The sequence below is a fragment of the Tachypleus tridentatus genome, chromosome 8, assembly GCF_004210375.1.
Source record: "Tachypleus tridentatus isolate NWPU-2018 chromosome 8, ASM421037v1, whole genome shotgun sequence".
NCBI classification, from domain to species: Eukaryota; Metazoa; Arthropoda; class Merostomata; order Xiphosura; family Limulidae; genus Tachypleus; species Tachypleus tridentatus.
Genome location: NC_134832.1, coordinates 59,259,880 through 59,280,139, shown reverse-complemented (window position 1 = coordinate 59,280,139; position 20,260 = coordinate 59,259,880). Strand labels below are relative to the sequence as shown.

The following is a 20,260-nucleotide window of genomic DNA, read 5'->3' as shown; positions in this document are numbered from 1 at the left end:
ATTTTCACGAGTTTAAGCAAAAATTCAATAGTGATGAACAGGTCCTAAAGTAAATAGACAAAAAATTATGGACAGGTCCTAAAGTAAATAGGAAAAAAAATTAAGGACAGGTCCTAAAGTAAATAGAAAAAAATATGGACAGGTCCTAAAGTAAATAGAAAAAAAATTATGGACAGGTCCTAAAGTAACTAGAAAAAAAATATGTACAGGTCCTAAAGTAAATAGAAAAAAAATTATGGAACAACAACTTTTGATTGTTTTAAATTTAGAACAAAAGTTTTATAGATGAGAAGAATATCACATGAAATGAATGCTTAAGGTAGTGGAAGGTTGGGATTGTTCATTGATAAACTTGATGGACAGAACTACGTGATGTTTTATAGATAAGAATATCACTTGAAATGAATGCTTTAGGTTGGGATTGTTCATTGATAAACTTGATGGACAGAACTACGTGATGTTTTATAGATGAGAAGAATATCACTTGAAATGAATGTTTATGGTAGTGGACGATTGGGATTGTTCATTGTTAAACTTGATGGACAGAACTACGTGATGTTTTATAGATGAGAATAATATCACTTGAAATGAATGCTTCAGGTTGGGATTGTTCATTGATAAACTTGATGGACAGAACTACGTGATGTTTTATAGATGAGAAGAATATCACTTGAAATGAATGTTTATGGTAGTGGACGGTTGGGATTGTTCATTGATAAACTTGATGGACAGAACTATGTGATGTTTTATAGATGAGAAGAATATCACTTGAAATGAATGTTTAAGGTAGTGGAAGGTTAGGATTGTTCATTGATAAACTTGATGGACAGAACTATGTGATGTTTTATAGATGAGAAGAATATCACTTGAAATGAATGCTTTAGGTTGGGATTGTTCATTGATAAACTTGATGGACAGAACTATGTGATGTTTTATAGATGAGAAGAATATCACTTGAAATGAATGTTTATGGTAGTGGAAGATTGGGATTGTTCATTGTTAAACTTGATGGACAGAACTACGTGATGTTTTACAGATGAGAAGAATATCACTTGAAATGAATGCTTAAGGTAGTGGAAGATTGGGATTGTTCATTGTTAAACTTGATGGACAGAACTACATGATGTTTTATAGATGAGAAGAATATCACTTGAAATGAATGCTTAAGGTAGTGGAAGATTGGGATTGTTCATTGTTAAACTTGATGGACAGAACTACGTGATGTTTTACAGATGAGAAGAATATCACTTGAAATGAATGCTTAAGGTAGTGGAAGATTGGGATTGTTCATTGTTAAACTTGATGGACAGAACTACGTGATGTTTTATAGATGAGAAGAATATCACTTGAAATGAATGCTTAAGGTAGTGGAAGATTGGGATTGTTCATTGTTAAACTTGATGGACAGAACTACGTGATGTTTTACAGATGAGAAGAATATCACTTGAAATGAATGCTTAAGGTAGTGGAAGATTGGGATTGTTCATTGTTAAACTTGATGGACAGAACTACGTGATGTTTTATAGATGAGAAGAATATCACTTGAAATGAATGCTTAAGGTAGTGGAAGATTGGGATTGTTCATTGTTAAACTTGATGGACAGAACTACGTGATGTTTTACAGATGAGAAGAATATCACTTGAAATGAATGCTTAAGGTAATGGAAGGTTGGGATTGTTCATTGATAAACTTGATGGACAGAACTACGTGATGATTTATAGATGAGAAGAATATCACTTGAAATGAATGCTTTAGGTTGGGATTGTTCATTGATAAACTTGATGGACAGAACTACGTGATGTTTTATAGATGAGAAGAATGGCTCTTGAAATGAATGCTTAAGGTAGTGGAAGGTTGGGATTGTTCATTGATAAATTTGATGGACAGACCTTCGTGATGTTTTATGGATGTAAACTGGTTTTGTCTTCTGAATTTTTCATGTATGTGTTAAAAATTGAATAAAAACTTGTTTCTAGGTAAATGCATCAAACCTGCTTGTTCAGGTACTTGTTAAAATGTTATTGAAACAAGTTTGTAAAGACATACGTTGTATATATATATATAAATAAAAAAAGCTAGGATGCTACACATACTTTAATTTGAATGACTGAATTTTCGTGTGTTGTATTATTCATTTTTAGTTACTTGTAGGATTTATTAAGGCTTAAACAATAAAGGAAACTTTTCCTTATTCTAGACTTTACCAAATAATTTTAATTAAGTGATTCTTTTTGTTTTCCTTTCTGACTACCTTGTGAAAAATTGCAGATGTAAAACAGCTTCGGTCTTTTCATTATATTGTTTACACCGATGGTACTTCATGTAAAGTTTGAAGGGAAATGTGTTAACCTATTACCTATACTAATGATGCTTTATGTAGGATATGAAGGGACATATGTTAACCTGTTACATTTTCTAAAAGACATTCAGAAGAACATATAATTTACAAAATGTGCATAGAAACTTTCGTAACTGATTAAATATATCAAAAACAATATTACTTTTGGCAGCTGTAATAAAATTTGAGGATGGAACATGTCTTTGATACAGTTTCTAAAGATATATGTTGTCAGATAAAGTATAATGCATAACATTATACCATTATACAAGTACCAGCATGCTACTTGTAGTTAGAGACTGACTTGTAAGGAACTACCCCATTCAATAAAGGTAAATAAAATCTCAAACAGATGTTCATGTATCTGTAATTGTAAAAGACTATCACAGTTTTATACTTTTGTTTTTTTAGAGAATATACTTGTGCATAAATATGAGCACAGTTGACTCAGTAGAGAGAGAGAAAAGTTTGGTAAAAAAAATTTGTTTCTGACCAGTAGAAAGCATTTTTACATTCTGGCTGTTCACTACATATACTGGTGCCATCTATCAACAAGTTGTTGCACCAAGATACAAGATTATAATTTCATATTTGAAGCACTTAGACTAGAGATATTCTGTCTAGGTTCAAATAAATTGGGCATTAGTCATTATAATCATATGTAAGCATAATACAGACATGTTATACTTCCATGTAAAATAACTTTAAAGACAACACTCTATATTCATGCTCGATTAAAGTGTGGGCTTGTATGTGCTAGTTTTCAAACACAATAATTCATTTTATATTGATTAATATTATTTTTTTTTCACTCAAGAACATTTGTAGTATGTTACTAGTGTCTGGACTTTTATACAACCTTGTCACCTTGTTGTATGTTATTAAACACTTTATGCTGATATACATTAGACTTTTATCACATGCCACACTAAAGCATATTGTATATCCAAAGGTATGTAGATATGATATATATTGTAGAATGTAAGCATAAGTTTTTTTAAAGTATGTTATTTAAAATTCATCTGATACATGATTCCAGAAATTATATTAATATATTAATTAGCAGGTACTTATGAATGTTTCTGAAATGCATGCAAACACTTGTTAAAATTTTTGGACACATCTATAAGATTAATAAGTCTATCTTTAGAATTTGGAATCTTGTTTAGAATTATAAAGATATGTTTGATAAATAATAAAGAGTTCTTTGAAATATTGGGAAAACAACGTCGGGAATCACTATTAGTAAAACGTACAAAGCTTTTCTTGAAGGGACATACCTCAGGATCTTCCAGTAAGGTTTTGCCACTCATTTGATTTTTCACTCTTGAAGTATCACACCTTTATTTTCCTGAAAGGGTGTCTCCCCCTGCTAGTACAGTGGTATGTTTCCAGGTTCAATTCCCCTCGGTGGGCTGAGCAGATAGCCCTTTGTGGCTTTGCTGTACGAAAAAAAAACACACACACACACTGAAAGGGTGTCAAAAGCTTCCTGGAGGGGTTACTTTATTTGACCACTCAAACCACTGTATAGTGATATGTTGTCTATCAGTCAGTCAGTAAACTCTAAAATGATGTTAAATGAGGGACACTTAATATTACAATTTATAATGTCGTGATGTCAGGAAAATGTGTGCATGCCATGACTTATGAGAGGAATTGCTTAGTGTGTAGACTACTACACAGCATGACTTATGAACTTCAAAAGCAAGAAATAATATTTGTTACTGTTAATTTTGATTCTATTTACTCTTGAAACAGAACACTTTCACGGACCCTGTGGAAGTACCTCTAATATATTTCTGCTTTTGAGAACTAGCCTGTTAAAACATAAGACTAATAAATAATTAAAAACAACATATTTTATGCAGTCAGAATTTTAAGCTCATTCAAAAGGAGGTTAAAAATGGAAAATTAAAATTATTTAATCTTTAAAGAGCACCAGAGGGCCATTTGGTCCACCTAGATTATTCTGTTTAATGCTACTTACCTATTACTACATACAGAATACATGCTCTTATATCAAACCCTTGTCTCTATAAAATATTTATTTAATTTACTTTTAAACTTGCAATGTTGTAACTTTTGCAAGACCAGAAAGCAAACTTTTCCATAGGTTAACCACTCTTTTAGAAGAGTAACACTGGAATTATACCTAAATTGTAGTACATAAGCTATTTACTGTATTGGCTTCATTCTAAGACTGTTTTTTGATTAAAAATATGGCTATAAAATTCATAATCACCTTATAATCGTGGCTGACGATATACACCTTCCTATGTCCAGATAGCATTCTTCTACGCATGTCCATTGGATGTTTCCTCGAGGTTGTTGCTAATTCTTGTAAGTAATCTACCTGCAAGCTGTTCAGATACAGTATTAATTTTTGTGGACCTGTAAAACAAAGACATTATGATATACAATTTTTTATTCTTTTCCATGGTTTCTGAAAATGATAATTGCCCCATAATCAGGCCATTTTGACACCTTTATATTGTCTGTATTGAATTTTTTTCTCATACAATAAATACAAATGGTGTAAAGTACTTCTGTCCATGTATGAAAACACAGAGAAGATGCTGTTGGGCTATTAAAGTTACTAATCTTGTGTTATATCAGAAGTGATATGTTGCATAGCTAAGCTTTTATTCTTAATTAGTAGAGATAATACATGTTTGTAGTTAACTTATTGACACTATAAACTGATTATTTTACAAGTACTTGTTAGTTTACACAACTACCTACTGTAATTTTGATCAGAGTGATGTGATAGGTCAATTCTAATGTGGAAGCATTTTCAGTAAATGAAGAATAAACTTTGCAAACTGCTGTTTTTATTGCTGGCAAAATATACAAATAGTGTAAAATATTAAGAACTTTCTCTATGTTTTATAATTTTTATATTTAAAAGTTCATGTGATAGCTTCTCTAAATTTGTAACAGACCCCGAGTGGCACAGTGGTATGTCTGCAGACTCATACCGCTAAAAACTGGGTTTTGACATTTGTAGTGGGCAGAGCACAGGTAGCTCATTGTGTAGCCTAGCTTTGTGCTGAATACTAAACAAAAAACATATAAAAATTCATAACAGTCTTTCTGTAAGTAAGGTTTTTTTAAAATGGTGACAGAATATATAAATTTAGATGTACTATATAGAATGTAAGACATGGTTGAACATAGTGAAAGTTTGTTGCTCTTCAGTGTAAATTATTACTGTAGTGAGTAACTTTGTTGTAAAAATATATAAAGATTGTTGATGTTGGGCTGTAGATATTCCCTCCCTCCTCCCATTTTTATAATTTGTTGTCCGTCGTATCACAACACATTCACACAGAAGTGAATGTGATCATAAAAATTGCCTGAAGGAAAAACCACAGTATTTGTATGAATCTTTTAAATCTCTGAGCAAAACATGCAACTAGTACTAAAAAGAATATGATATACGAAATTGTTATAAACATTAATTCTGAAGTGGGGAGAATATGACACTGTGTCATGGAAACATAATTAACATGTTTAATAATATTTAAAAAGCTTATTAAACAGTTCAAGATTTTGATCATATAACATCCAGTTGCCAAACATGTTAAGGTATAAATTAACCCTTTCAGCACAGTTGGTGACCACAGTCAACTTGAAGGCTCAGCACGGCAGGTGACCTTCCTTTATTCCTGTTATTCTTATGTATTAAATTAACATATATAGTATTGGGTACAGTCACTGAATATTTCAGGGACTTTTGTTGAGTTATTGCTGAGATATCATGGTTTTAGTACTGATACCATAATTAGTTGAAGTGTCAAACATATATATTCAGTGTGATGCCAAACATTAAAAGTTGTTATTCAGTGCCAAAAGGGTTAATAAGATAAAAACTGTAAGCTGCCAGAGACAACATAAGTAAATAAGTATCATATTTATTCACATGTTAAGTTTTTTATCATGTAATCATGTGTGACAAAAAATGAAAGGGTGTCTCAACATTTTTATTACAGTCAATGAAAAGTGTAAGCTATAGGAACAGTGAAAATAGATCATAGAATGAACAGTTTTCTTCAATCTAAAGTACAATGATCATGTGAGGTTTATGAATGTCTTCCCAAATATGCACACACATGCACATTGTCATTTAGTTTTTATCTCTATCATACACTCACATGATTCAGCCTGATGAGACACTATTAGAAATATCTGGTTCTTGGAGTTTCTGATGTTATAGATGTGTTTATCTTCTACCTGAAATTTTCATTGTGTTTCACATTCACGTTTCATCAGTATGTAAACATTTATTTAAAATAAAAGCAATGCATTTTTGGAAAATAAACGAAGCACTCATGGAAATATTCAATTTTATCTGTAAAATAAAATATATTTAGTATATCCAGAAATGTTAGTTTATCACAATTTCATACGTTTAACCATGAAAAGTATACATAGAGCTATATAGAAGTACTCTCAAGCATAATTTTAGACAGTTTTGTCAGTAAAAAATGAAACATTAGTTTGTGAGAATGCAACTTAGTGTTTTATTTTTTCTTTGCCCTGACTATAAAAAAACAAACTTTCAAACACTATATAGTGGTGCTATAGTCTTTAAAACACCTGAAATTTATTATCTTTTTCTTACATAACAATTGTTTGCTGGAGGTAGTAATTTGCTAAGGAAGCCTAACTTCAATAAATGGTCTTGAGATATGACTGAAAACACCACTAGCATTAAGACATACAGGCATTTTGTGGTTTGCACGTTATTCGTAATTATTATTAGTTGTTATTAATTATTATTGGAATTAATATTTTTGCTTCTAACAGTTCTTGTGCTACGAGCTCTCATGAAGCTGCAAGTACAAAATATTGGCTGAAGTGAAAAGTTTTCATTTATTGTTAACATAAAATACCGATGCTCAATTGTGGGATTCTAAGGTTTCGTCATGATTCACAGAGGCCTCAAAGTACCATTCACGCATCTCAGTTATCTTAATTACTTTTCTAGTTGGGCCCGGCATGGCCAAGCGTGTTAAGGCATGCGACTCTTAGTCTCAGGGTCGCGGGTTCGCATCCTCGTCGTGCCAAACATGCTTGCCCTTTCAGCCGTGGGGACATTAAAATGTGACGGTCAATTCCACTATTCGTTGGTAAAAAGAGTAGCCCAAGAGTTGGCGGTGGGTGGTGATGACTAGCTGCCTTCCCTCTAGTCTTACACTGCTAAATTAGGGACGGCTAGCGCAGATAGCCCTCAAGTAGCTTTGTGTGAAATTCAAAAACAAACAAACTTCTCTAGTTATCCCAATTCATCAATTTCTTCATTGATTTGTGTATTTCCATTTCTTGAACTTAAACTCTTTTTAAAAACAAACTGTTTTAATTTATCTTCTCGTATTCATTTCTTTTCCTTCCTGTGTTTTCATTTTAATTATTTTTATTCTCCGATTCTTATTTTTCTTCCCATTGTTTGTTGCCTTTTCCCAAACTTAGTTCATTTAAGCTTTTTTCTTCTCAGATTTGTATTTTTCTTCCCATGTTTGTGTTTAAAAATAGTATTTAGCAGAAAATCTCCACATATTATTTATTCAGAAAAAAATGATGTTTTCTATAGACTTTTAGGAAGTAGAATTATGGAGCTATAGGGCAAAGGAATTGCCCGAAATTGACTTGAGTCAAATCTACAAAAAACATAAAAACACACCAAGATATACACTTTAAGAATTCTTATAGTATGTGTGGGAAGTTTCAGGTCTTTAGGTTCTTTTCTGTTCTGAAGCTGTGACAGTCATACACGTAAACAAACACACACATATACAAAGGCTTTTGAAGTGTAGAAAATATCTGAAAAATAATACTCGGGTGCTACACCCTCAGGATCCTCTTAGTATGGGTGAAAAGTTTTGGGTCTCAAGGTTTTTGTTCTTGCACGTATGACGGTTACAGCCACAAAAACAGGGTCTTTTATTATTATAATAAATTATTCGGGGAGTTAAGGTAATCTTTTATTGACAAACTGACTAGTATTTATTACAAATTTAAAAAAAAATCAACTATAATAAAATAATTGTACTCTTTTGGAGATTTTTAATAATTCCTTTTGTAGAACTTATTACGTAACGAAACCAACCAATAATTGAAATGATGCATCTCATAGTTTGTATGTAATTGCATAGATGTTGATATTTGAATTTCGTTACAACATGCACGGTCAAGGCCTTCACCGTTACTCCGCAAACTGCATTTCGTTACACCATGCACGGTCAAGGCCTTCACCGTTACTCCGCAAACTGCATTTCGTTACACCATGCACGGTCAAGACCTTCACCGTTACTCCGCAAACTGCATTTCGTTACACCATGCACGGTCAAGACCTTCACCGTTACTCCGCAATCTGCATTTCGTTACATCGTGCACGGTCAAGACCTTCACCGTTACTCCGCAATCTGCATTTCGTTACATCGTGCACGGTCAAGGCCTTCACCGTTACTCCGCAATCTGCATTTCGTTACATCGTGCACGGTCAAGGCCTTCACCGTTACTCCGCAATCTGCATTTCGTTACATCGTGCACGGTCAAGGCCTTCACCGTTATTCCGCAATCTGCATTTCGTTACACCATGCACGGTCAAGGCCTTCACCGTTACTCCGCAATCTGCATTTCGTTACATCGTGCACGGTCAAGGCCTTCACCGTTACTCCGCAATCTGCATTTCGTTACATCGTGCACGGTCAAGGCCTTCACCGTTATTCCGCAATCTGCATTTCGTTACATCGTGCACGGTCAAGGCCTTTACCGTTACTCCGCAATCTGCATTTCGTTACATCGTGCACGGTCAAGACCTTCACCGTTACTCCGCAATCTGCATTTCGTTACATCGTGCACGGTCAAGACCTTCACCGTTACTCCGCAATCTGCATTTCGTTACATCGTGCACGGTCAAGGCCTTCACCGTTACTCCGCAATCTGCATTTCGTTACATCGTGCACGGTCAAGGCCTTCACCGTTACTCCGCAATCTGCATTTCGTTACATCGTGCACGGTCAAGGCCTTCACCGTTATTCCGCAATCTGCATTTCGTTACATCGTGCACGGTCAAGGCCTTTACCGTTATTCCGCAATCTGCATTTCGTTACACCATGCACGGTCAAGACCTTCACCGTTACTCCGCAATCTGCATTTCGTTACATCGTGCACGGTCAAGGCCTTCACCGTTACTCCGCAATCTGCATTTCGTTACATCGTGCACGGTCAAGGCCTTCACCGTTACTCCGCAATCTGCATTTCGTTACATCGTGCACGGTCAAGGCCTTCACCGTTATTCCGCAATCTGCATTTCGTTACATCGTGCACGGTCAAGGCCTTTACCGTTATTCCGCAATCTGCATTTCGTTACACCATGCACGGTCAAGGCCTTTACCGTTACTCCGCAATCTGCATTTCGTTACACCATGCACGGTCAAGGCCTTCACCGTTACTCCGCAATCTGCATTTCGTTACATCGTGCACGGTCAAGGCCTTCACCGTTACTCCGCAATCTGCGGATCGCATTAACAAAATCCGTCCCCAAACATGTTGATCTTATCAAATGGGGGCGTTATAATGTGACGGTCAATATCAATATTCTTTCGGAAAGTTTAGTTCAAGAGTTGCCAGTGGGTGGTGTTTACTAACTGTCTTCCCTTTAGTGTATCACCTCAAACATTAGAGACTGGTGTTCCAAAGCTACAAAATTAACAGAATGAAAGCTTGCTAAACTACGCAGAATATCATTTATAAATTTGTCGTTTTTAAAATGACCATTTAAATATTTTTAAATTTAATTTTTAAAGGTTAAAGGTCTTTTATCTCACGTGATAAAAGTAAAAACAAAAGTGTTCAGCTATAGAAGACAATGTTTCGTATCATGTTTAAGGTTTATATGGAAACTACTTTGCACACCACATTTACTGTTGATATGAAGTAAAGTTAAACACCACATTTGCTGTTGAGAAGAAGACTACGAAAAAAAAACGAACTTAATTTTTGATTTACTAAACATTCTACCAGGTGGCGTGACAGGCTTGCTCTATTTTAGACATTCGAAATTATTTTGTCGTACACGTGTATGGGCCATTTTATTCTGTGCTGACAAACGATTCTAGTCAATATTTCCACAAAGTGTTTATTACTGAAATTCATTTGCCATTTTGCTGAATTATCTTTTTTATTTTGTAGCCAGTGTTGTGGTGAATAACGTAAACTTATTTTCGAAACTCTGGGCTGTTCAGCAACCTCTCAGGACACCTGGACTACATGCACTATTTATAAATACTTAAATTACTTCACAGACACTTGTTTAGAAACGGAATCGACATGATAATTTGATGTAAATTACATACGTATATAATACAATTCACACTGTCATGCCGTAGATAATGATATAGCTTCGCAAACTTAGTGCAAGTTTTACGTTTTAAATCCTTGAGTCTGTATATAACCGAGGTGTTACTGTTTTCAGCTTTAATCTCAAAGCGACTTAGCTTTCTGTGCACAGTAACTTGTCGCTATGGCTGGGCACTTGACTTGCAGTCAAATCCAAGAGTTGTATATCCATAGCTTGTTTTGTCGTAGGAGAACGTAAGTGGTGACTCTACTTCTTAAATTTCTAGTTTTAATGTTAACGTTTTCAATAGAATTCGCTAGATTCCTTTGTCTCTAAAAATAACGTGTGGATAGTTGATTGTAAGTTACATAGTTGTTAATTTTACCACATGTTATTTTAATGATTTTCCTAGTTCTGTTTATATTAGAAATATAATAAAACGTACATATAAATTATAAAGTACTGTGCATTTTACTTATATGTATTTTTGTTTTTCTATATAAACTTAAGTATTTAATAAATAGGACGTTTCTAACACTTTAAGGTACTTTGAATTGTGCTCATATATGAAGACATTTCGCGCTAAAATTTTGTAAGAATGTACGTGAAATTCTCAATGAATCTGAGACAAACGACCGTCAAGATGAAAAATATATATTAACATTATTATATAGTTTCTTCCTTTCGTGTTTTCCACTCGGTGCTTTAGTGAAATGCACCTTTGTTGTATTTTACCATTTTAGGGGCTCTGCTTTTGCTCAGCGGCAATTGTTAGGGTATGATCATACCAATAAATGCCGGATTTTGATATTCGTGATGGGCATAGCGCAGACAGTCAGTTGTGTGTGCATGTGTAGCTTAACAACAAACAAGCTGTTTCACGTGTTAGGTCGAAGTTTAGAGAAACTTCCGGTCACTCAGCGGTAAGTTTGAAGGTTTTGTTTACAATGTTTATCGCTAACAATCGGTGTTCATAGCGTAAATAGTCCATTGTGAAGTTGAGTATTTACAAACGTGGTCAAAACACCGTAATCTTAAGTCAACACTTTAGATATGCTGGATAAATCATAATTGATTCGCCAGAAGGTTTTATCTATAGCTTTTTAAAACTCCATTTCTAACGTAACTATACTTGTATATTATACGCATAGAAAGTTGTACGTCTCCACTTGCATACAGTTTCAAGTACAACCAAATCACGTTTATCTTGTGCAACATTCCGCGAATAATGAAGTTATCTCCATTGTGAAAGACTTTTACGTGCACGTTGGTGTTGCGGGATAATTTGGTCTCTTGTTTGTATTATGGAGTAATGTGTTTTTTTTGTGTGTGTTGTGGAATTTCCTGGTCTCTTGTTTGTATTATAGAATAGTACAGTCTTTTTGGAGATTTCTGGCCTCGCGTTTTTGTTGTGGAGTGATCTGGTCCCGCGTTTTGCGTATGGTGAAATGTTCGATATATTATCATTGTATCTTAACCGCTGTATTCACGACAAAACTGTAGTTTTATTTTTACTTTTTTGAACTTTGAATTGAGCCTAACTGTGTTGTAAATGGTATCACAACTATACGTCTAAGAGTTACCTGAAACGCTAGATTTTTCACAGTTATGTTGAAGTGTAAACATTACTTGGAAAGTGTGTGTACGTGTAACAAGTAGAAGTATTGTAAATGTGTTACATAGCACGTGCATTATTTATCTTATGTACAGATAATTACAGTTTCTATTTTTTCAATAAAATTCGTTTTTATCGGTCGAACATGGCCTAGTAGTTAGCCTATTCGAATTGTGAATCCGATGATTCTCGGCTCGCGTCCCTTTATCAGAAAGACGCGCCTCACACTTTAGGGCCATAAGAATAATGGTCAAATCCCACTGTTCGGTCATACAAGAGTACTCTAAGAGTTGGCGGTAGGTGCGGATGACTAGTCTTCCATTTTGTCTATCTATTCAAAATTAGGAATGGCTATGCGCACTCAATCTTTTGTGTAAATGCGCACGAATATTCTAAAATAAACCAAAATAGTTTCATGTTATTGTTTACCAGTAACTCGTGTAGCAGGAATATCGTGTCATAAACTATTTTTGGAACGTGTGGTTTCGTTCGGAGAAGCTCGTGTGTTGCGCAGTGATACTGATTCGCGGAATCTATTTGTTTTCTAAGAGTCAGATACGTCATCCAATTGTTAATAATGTAACTAGTGTTCTCATTTTGTGTATTACATCGATGCTTCGAGAAAAAAGCGCCGTTACTAGTTTGTTTGGTTTGTTTTGAATTTCGCGCAAAGCTACACGAGGGCCACCTGCGCTAGCCGTCCCTAATTTAGCAGGTGTAAGACGAGAGGGAGGCAGCTAATCATCACCGCCAACGCTTGGGCTACTCTTTACCAACGAATAGTGGGGTTGTCCGTCACGTTATAACGCCCCCACGGCTGAAAGGGCGAGTATGTTTGGTGTGACGGAGATTCGAACCCGCGACCCTCAGATTACGAGTCGAGTGCCTTAACCACCTGTCCATGTCAGGTCTCCTAGAGAGAGTGCGACAAACTAACTTTTTAAATTGTTGTAAGCCTAATTTATTATTTAGGACGCGGGTTGGTGCTGTGGTAGAGCTCCCTTTCAGGGCTAGCGAGCTGGGTTCGAATCCACGTGACACCATAAAATATTCCCCGTACTATAATATGTTAGAGAATTATAAGAGTGACAAACAATATCTTAGCATAAATGGTAGGTCGGTGGTAAGGTTGTGCTGAATGGCTGGCCTCTTTCTGGTTGATACGGGTAACCTCGATAATTTTGACGTAAATACAATAATGTTTTAAGTATGATTGTAATAGCGTGTATTTGTAACTTTGTAATAGAATCGTTATAAAGTTCGAATCACAAATTTAAACCTCTTTACAATTTTCGAGCCGTAATATGAATAAATACTGATTTTTGCCACCTCAAGGAGCTTTGCTTGAAACAACTCGCTAATTCCACACAATAAATTTAAAAACGTTTCTTTAGATGCGTCATAAAATGCTAACTTTTGCGGCATAATATAGATTCTCTCTGTCCCCCTCTCCACACACAAACGCACACCACAAATTCAAACTTCATCAATGCAATGTCTTGTTATCATGCTCGATCTGGATGGGTTACCGTGGAAACACGTTCCAGCTGGATAAATTCTCATGATCATAAAACATACAGTGAACAAGGCAACTTTTTTTTGTGTGTGTTTTTTTTTTTTTTTTACTCTCCACAGGCAGTCCGTGTAGGAATCAATAATCTACCTTCTCCATTTCCGTGTCCAGTGTCATAGTCTCGACGAAACTATAAATTGAAAATTCAGATGATTTGGTACATTTCTCATTATTTTTTAATCGATATAGGAAACAAAGAGATTGTCATTTATATCCGAAGAAATATAAGCTTTCTTTGTAGGAATATTTTATTAATTTATATCGAACGTCACTTTATAAATGACATTTTGGCTTTATGCAAATATTTATCTGTTGCTTTACATCTCTTTCCCCCCACCTGCAGCGTATTTGGGTTAACTCAAGAATGTGTTGTTAGTGGATCAATACGAATACGTTTTAAGAATTCCATTCGAGATGGATTCCTGTACGTGGTGAAGGGGACCTTCCTGAAAAGGTTTTGTACTCTTAGTTCATATCTTCTTGGATTTGTACATCCACCCACGTGTTTGTCGTGCGTGGTGACCCTTGAATGGGAGGAAAGGATCCTGGTGGTTGAGGGGCTCAGCCCCAATACGCCACTTTAGTCTTGAATTCCTGTAGATGAGCGGCCTTGTGGGGAACTTCCTACCATCAATAAACTGGCCCTGTTGAGCTAGAGTCAACTGAATACTAGTTTTGGACGTTCTCAACAGGTGTTGTAGACATGTGCTGCTGCACTACATCACACTGTTACAGTGGGAGTGCACACAAATATTTCTGTGCCTCCGACGGAGTTGCCTTCCAACCATGTGAAGAGTCCTTTGCCCTCCATGGATAAAAGAGTTGACAAGTTAACGTCTATTCCTATATCTGTTCTCACCATTCCTTCCTATAACTCACGGGATCCACTTTCTTCAACTTCAGCTTTGGTGTCTGCTCGGATCCATCTTCTTCAGCCCCGAGATGCAGAACAAATATTCGTTTACGCCTTCATTACTGAAATTTACGTCTACCGACTGAAACCAGTCTACTCAATACCAGTCAGGATCCATGGAGGTTGAAAAACCTTTTACAAAAGGAAAAAATGGTGTGGTTGAAAACAGAAGAGCTCTTCACTAGATTTTTCTCCACCTGAGTAGAAATAGCTACCTTGACACAGTGGAACTGTCGAGGTTTATGTTCTAATGTGGATGATATTAAGTTACTAATTGATTCATATTCTTCGTGTCCTTCCTTACAGGAAACGTTTTTCGAGCCTGCTGATACGGTCACCTTTCGGCAGTTTTCTTTGTACTGGAATGATAGGTTGTGTTATGGGACAGGTGAATATAGGGGTGGCACTGTTGGTCGACCTGTCGTTCCTGTGTGACACACCCTTGGTGGAGGCCGTAGCCATCCGTGTTTCCTTGGGTCGTACCATTACTGTTTGTTCTCTTTACCTGTGTCCTGGAGAACCTTCTCATTAATCAGACCTGGATGCTCTCATTGAACAGTTGCCATCTCCCTTTTCAATCCTGGGGAGACATAATCCCCTCTGGGATTGTGTTGAAATTGATGAAAGGAATCATTCTGTAGACCATTTGGATCACAACCTTTCTCTCTTCAATACTGATTCTTATACTTATTTTCATGCATCTAATTAGTGTTTTACTGATGTTGATCTGTGTATCTGCTCCCCTTCACTTTTCTCACACTTTTCTTGAAGAATTAATGGTGACCCATGAGGTAGTGATCATTTTCCTATCATTTTTAAGGAGACTGGCTATGGTCGATGCCACCCAACCCGTGTGTCTGGGTGTAAATTGGACCAGACCAATTGGTCCTCTTTCACTGCTCTCTCTGAACGTTCCCCTTGATGTGGATTCCTGTACGTGGTGAGGGGACCTCCCAGAGAAGGTTCTGTAGTTTCAGTTTTCCTCTGGGATCTAAACATCCACCTGCATGGTGACCCGTGAAGAGGAGGAGAGGATCCTGATGGTTGAGGGGTCCAACTCCAACATACCACTTTGGCCTTGAATTCATGTAGACGGACGGTCTTCGGGTAGCCCTCCAAGATCAGTCAGCTAGTCCATTTGAGCCAGGGTCAGCGTAGGACGTCCTCAACAGGTGGAGTGGACATTGTCTTATACAGGTGTTTGGGTATGGTGCTCACGAAACCTTGGGGTCGCTGCAGTGACCTTATATGGCACTGTAGTGCATCCCCTCATAGGGCTTCATGGTGAGTGGGGTCAGTGGGCACCGAAATATTCTTTTTTTATTATGGATACCCCTCAAATAAAAAATAAACAAGCATGACAGCATAGAGAAAATCTGACTACTGGCAAACGACCACACATTGATGACTCTGTAGGTCAAACTCACAACTTGAATCTGTCACACGATTTTTAATTATACATTCTTAAACTGTAAAACCCTTAGGGCAGTTTTCTCCATTTGTTATTCAGAAGGGTTTAGAATGGCTTGTTGGCTCACATAAATCGGTAAAAAAAATTAGTCTAGGGACATTTTAGTGGAAAAAGCTTCATCACAACATTCCAAACTCCTGTTAAAATCGAAGGCCATTAGGGATATACCCATTGAGGTTACGCTTCATTCTACTTTGAATTCTTCTAGAGGAGTTATAGTTGAGAGGGATGTAACACCAGCGAAGGTGTTACAGCCGAATTTTTACTCGTAGAGACAGGATTATGGAGCCGACAAATGTTCTAATATTAACATTTACCACATCATGTCCTCCTACTACAATCAAGGAATTGTATGGCACGGCATTATATTCCTAACCCTGTTAGATGCTTTCATTGTCAACGATTTGGTCATTTAAAAAATCTTGCTGTGGTTCCTTGACATGTGCCCGTTGTGCTAGTAAAGACCATGATGTTTTTGAATGCCAATTGGAACTGCATTGTATTAACTGTAAGAGTTCACATTCTTCCAGTTTTACTTCTTGCTCTAAATGGACGGAAGAGAAGAAGTACAACATCTAAAGACAGTTCACAATATTACTTATCTGTAGGCTCGGAAATTACAATTCCCAATTCCATCTCGGACTTGTGCTGCTATAATCCATTCCACTACCACAGTAGGAGTCCAAACCTTTCTGTGCCTTCTACAGAATCATTAACAGCGCATCTTAATCTTGTATTCTCCAAAATCTACAAAGTTAACGAATCAGTATCTGCTTCTATCTCTGTCCCAACTACATTTTCCAGTCGTTGCCCAACTTCACCTTGATCAACCCCAGGTGTTTCTGTGGGTTCTTCTTCTCTTGACACCCCAAAAATTAAACTCATTCATTCACGTCATCAATCACTGTAATGTATGTCTACAATCTCTGACCTGCCTACTCAATCCAGAGTAGGATCACTACAGAGTTACCAACCCACATTCAGTAAAGAAAAAAGGTGCGGTAACAAGCAGAAGATCTCCTTGCCACATTCTCCTCCAAAATAAAGAAACTGGCCACGCTAACCCAATGGAACTGTCGAGGTTTTCAATCAAATGTGAAATCAAGGATTTGATTGACTTTTATCATCCCACATGTCTTTCTTTATAGGAAACATTTTTAAAACCTACTAATACAGTCAAAATTCGACAATACTCCTTATACCGAAATGACAGGTCATGTGTAGGATAAGGACATGGAGTAGTAGCACTGCTGGTTGATCAACATGTGCCCACCTGGTCCTTGTCATTGAATATGCCCTTGGGAGGTGTAGCCATCCATATCTCCTTGAGTCATATCATCACTGTTTGCTCTCTGTACCCCTGGAAAAAAAATATCATCCTTCAGACCTTGATGCCCTCATTGAGCAACTGCCAACCCCCTTTTTAATTTTGGGGGATCTTAATTGAAATAATTCTCTCTGGGGTGGTTCTAGTATTGATGTTGAGGGGTCGTGTTGTAGAGCATATGCTCCTGAATCACAACCTGTCTCTCTTCGATACTAGCTCTTACACATATTTTCATGCACCCAGTCAGTCACTTACTTCTAGAGATCTATCTGCTCCCCTTTGCTTTTCACTTGCTTTTCTTGGGAGGTTTACATCAATCCACGGGGTAGTGATCGTTTTCCTATCATATATAGAGATATTGGCTGTGGTCAGTGCCACCTGATCCGTGTGCCTCAGTGGAGGTTGGACCAGGCCAACAGACCCTCTTTCACTGCTCTCTCGGAACTTGATCCTGCCATCTTATGTAAATCATCAATAGATGATTGTGTAGCAGCAGTAACTAATTGCATTGTCCAAGCATCTGCTCAGTGCATCCCTCAAACCTCGACATCTTTCCCACGGCATTCCCGCCCATGGTAGAATTCTGCTTGTTCTATAACACGAAATGGTCAGAAACGTGCTGGGATAAATTTTGTAGATATCCCATGCTTACAAACAGCATTGCATTTCAGCAAGTCCGTGCACAGGCTCGACGAGATAGACTTCAAAGCCAGAAGAAATCTTGGATTAAGTATACCTCCAGCATTTCTTCAACCACCAGTTTCAAAAGTCATATGGGACACGATCCAGAAGGTGAGTGGACACTCTGCCTCCCTCTCCATCTTAATATTCAATGGCCATGAAGTTGCTGTTGCTCAGAGCATTGTCAATACTTTTGGTGAAGGTTTCTCTCATGTATCTAGCTCTTAAAACTCATCCCTTCCTTCTTAGATATTAAAATATCAGTTGAATATGTGCCTCTTTTCCTTTCGACTGATCATCCCTATGACTACAATCGCCCTCTTACACTGGTGGAACTCAAACTTGCACTTCATCGGTCTGGCAATACATCAGTTGGACCTGATGACATACATTATGAGATGCTACTCCACCTTTCTCCTGCTACTCTTACTATTCTCCTGGCTGTCTTTAACCAGACATGGCAGGAGAATGTCTTTCCTGATGCTTGACACCAAGCTATTGTACTCCCTATTCTGAAACCTGGGTAAGATCCAAAGATTCCTTCGAATTACCGTCCCATAGCTTTGACTAGTTGTCTCAGTAAGGATGATAAATGCTCGTCTTGTTTGGTTCCTTGAATCAAACAACAAACCTTCTCTCACCCAATCAGTGTGGGTTCCAAAGACAACGTTCCATGATAGACCACTTAATTCGCCTTGAAACATCTACCAGAGAAGACTTTTTGAAGCGACATCTTGTTTCTATTTTTTATTTGGAGAAGGCTCATGATACAACATGGAGATATGGCATCTTGCGAGACCTTCATTCATACGGATTGCATAGCAATTTGCCACTTTTTATTAAGCATTTTTAATGAACCGCCGTTTCTAGGTTCGTGTGGGCTCAAAACTTTTCCGTTTTTTCCAACAGGAACTTGGAGTCCCTCATGGTTGTGTTCTGAGTGTCACACTTTTCATTATAAAGATTAATGCCATCAGTGAACTGCTACCACCTACAGTTGCAAATGGTCTTTTTGTTGATGAGTTTCACATCTCATGTCAGTCATCAAACATGAAGTTTATTGAGCAGCAGCTACAAACTACAATCAATCATATACTTCAGTGAACCACATAAAATGGTTTTCAACTTTCTCTCTAAAACTGTTTGTGTAAATTTCTGCCACTAATGGGGTATTCATCCAGATCCAGAACTTCATACTGATGATGCTGTACTTCCTGTCATCCCTGAGACAAAGTTCTTAGGTCTTATAAATGACTGTAAATTAAACTTTATTTCCCATATCAAGCAACTTTGTGTCAAATGTATAAGAGCACTGAACATCCTCCATGCCCTCCCTTCCACCTCTTGGGAGTGGATCGATACTCCATACTTAAAATTTATCGTGCCCTTATCTGATCCAAATTTGACTATAGGTCCAGGGTTTATGGTTCTACCAGAACCTTAGCACTGAAAATGCTGGATCCTATCCACCATCTGGGGCATCAGCTTTACACTGGGTCCTTTCGTACTTCTCCAGTCAAAGTTTGTATGTTGAGTCCCATGAACCCCCTCTATATATTTGCCATTTGCAACTTTCTCTTATGGATGCTTCCAAACTTTGCTCTTTACATCAGCATCCTACGTGGGGTTGTGTTTCCATTCTCAGTCAGCCACACTTTTTTATAATAGAAAATCTGCCATTGTTCCTTTTCGCCTTTGTATTCAGGCACAATCAGAAAAATTGGATTATATTTGAATCGCATAACAGTATCAAAAGAGTGGCCTGTACCACCATGGCTAATTACTGTCCCCAACTGTGACCTATCTTTGAATCATCTAAGGAAGACCGGTACTCCTGATTGGAAATATTGCTATTTATTTGCTGAACATCTTTCAAACAATCCATCCATTCCTACATATATATTGATGATTCAGAATCAGCTGACTCTGTAGGCTCTGCCATGGTTAGTTACAGTTCGGTTGTAGCACACAGAATCCCTTTACAGTTTCTGTGT

At 37.0% G+C, this 20,260-nt stretch overlaps 1 protein-coding gene across 4 annotated transcripts in view; it reads left to right on the top strand.

The window, feature by feature from the left end:
* The window catches only part of LOC143222453 (homer protein homolog 1-like), a 257,753-nt gene that overhangs the window by 4,491 nt on the left and 233,002 nt on the right, over positions 1 to 20,260 (top strand). The window contains exon 1 of one of the 4 annotated variants that reach the window (XM_076448997.1): positions 10,429 to 10,940. The exons of 2 other annotated variants lie outside the window; for them this stretch is intronic. In XM_076448997.1, the coding sequence (XP_076305112.1) occupies positions 10,870 to 10,940 (71 nt within the window). In that variant the 5' untranslated portion in view covers positions 10,429 to 10,869. Of the gene's footprint in view, positions 1 to 10,428; positions 10,941 to 20,260 lie in introns of those variants that run through there. One more of the 4 variants, XM_076448995.1, reaches the window with a different exon arrangement.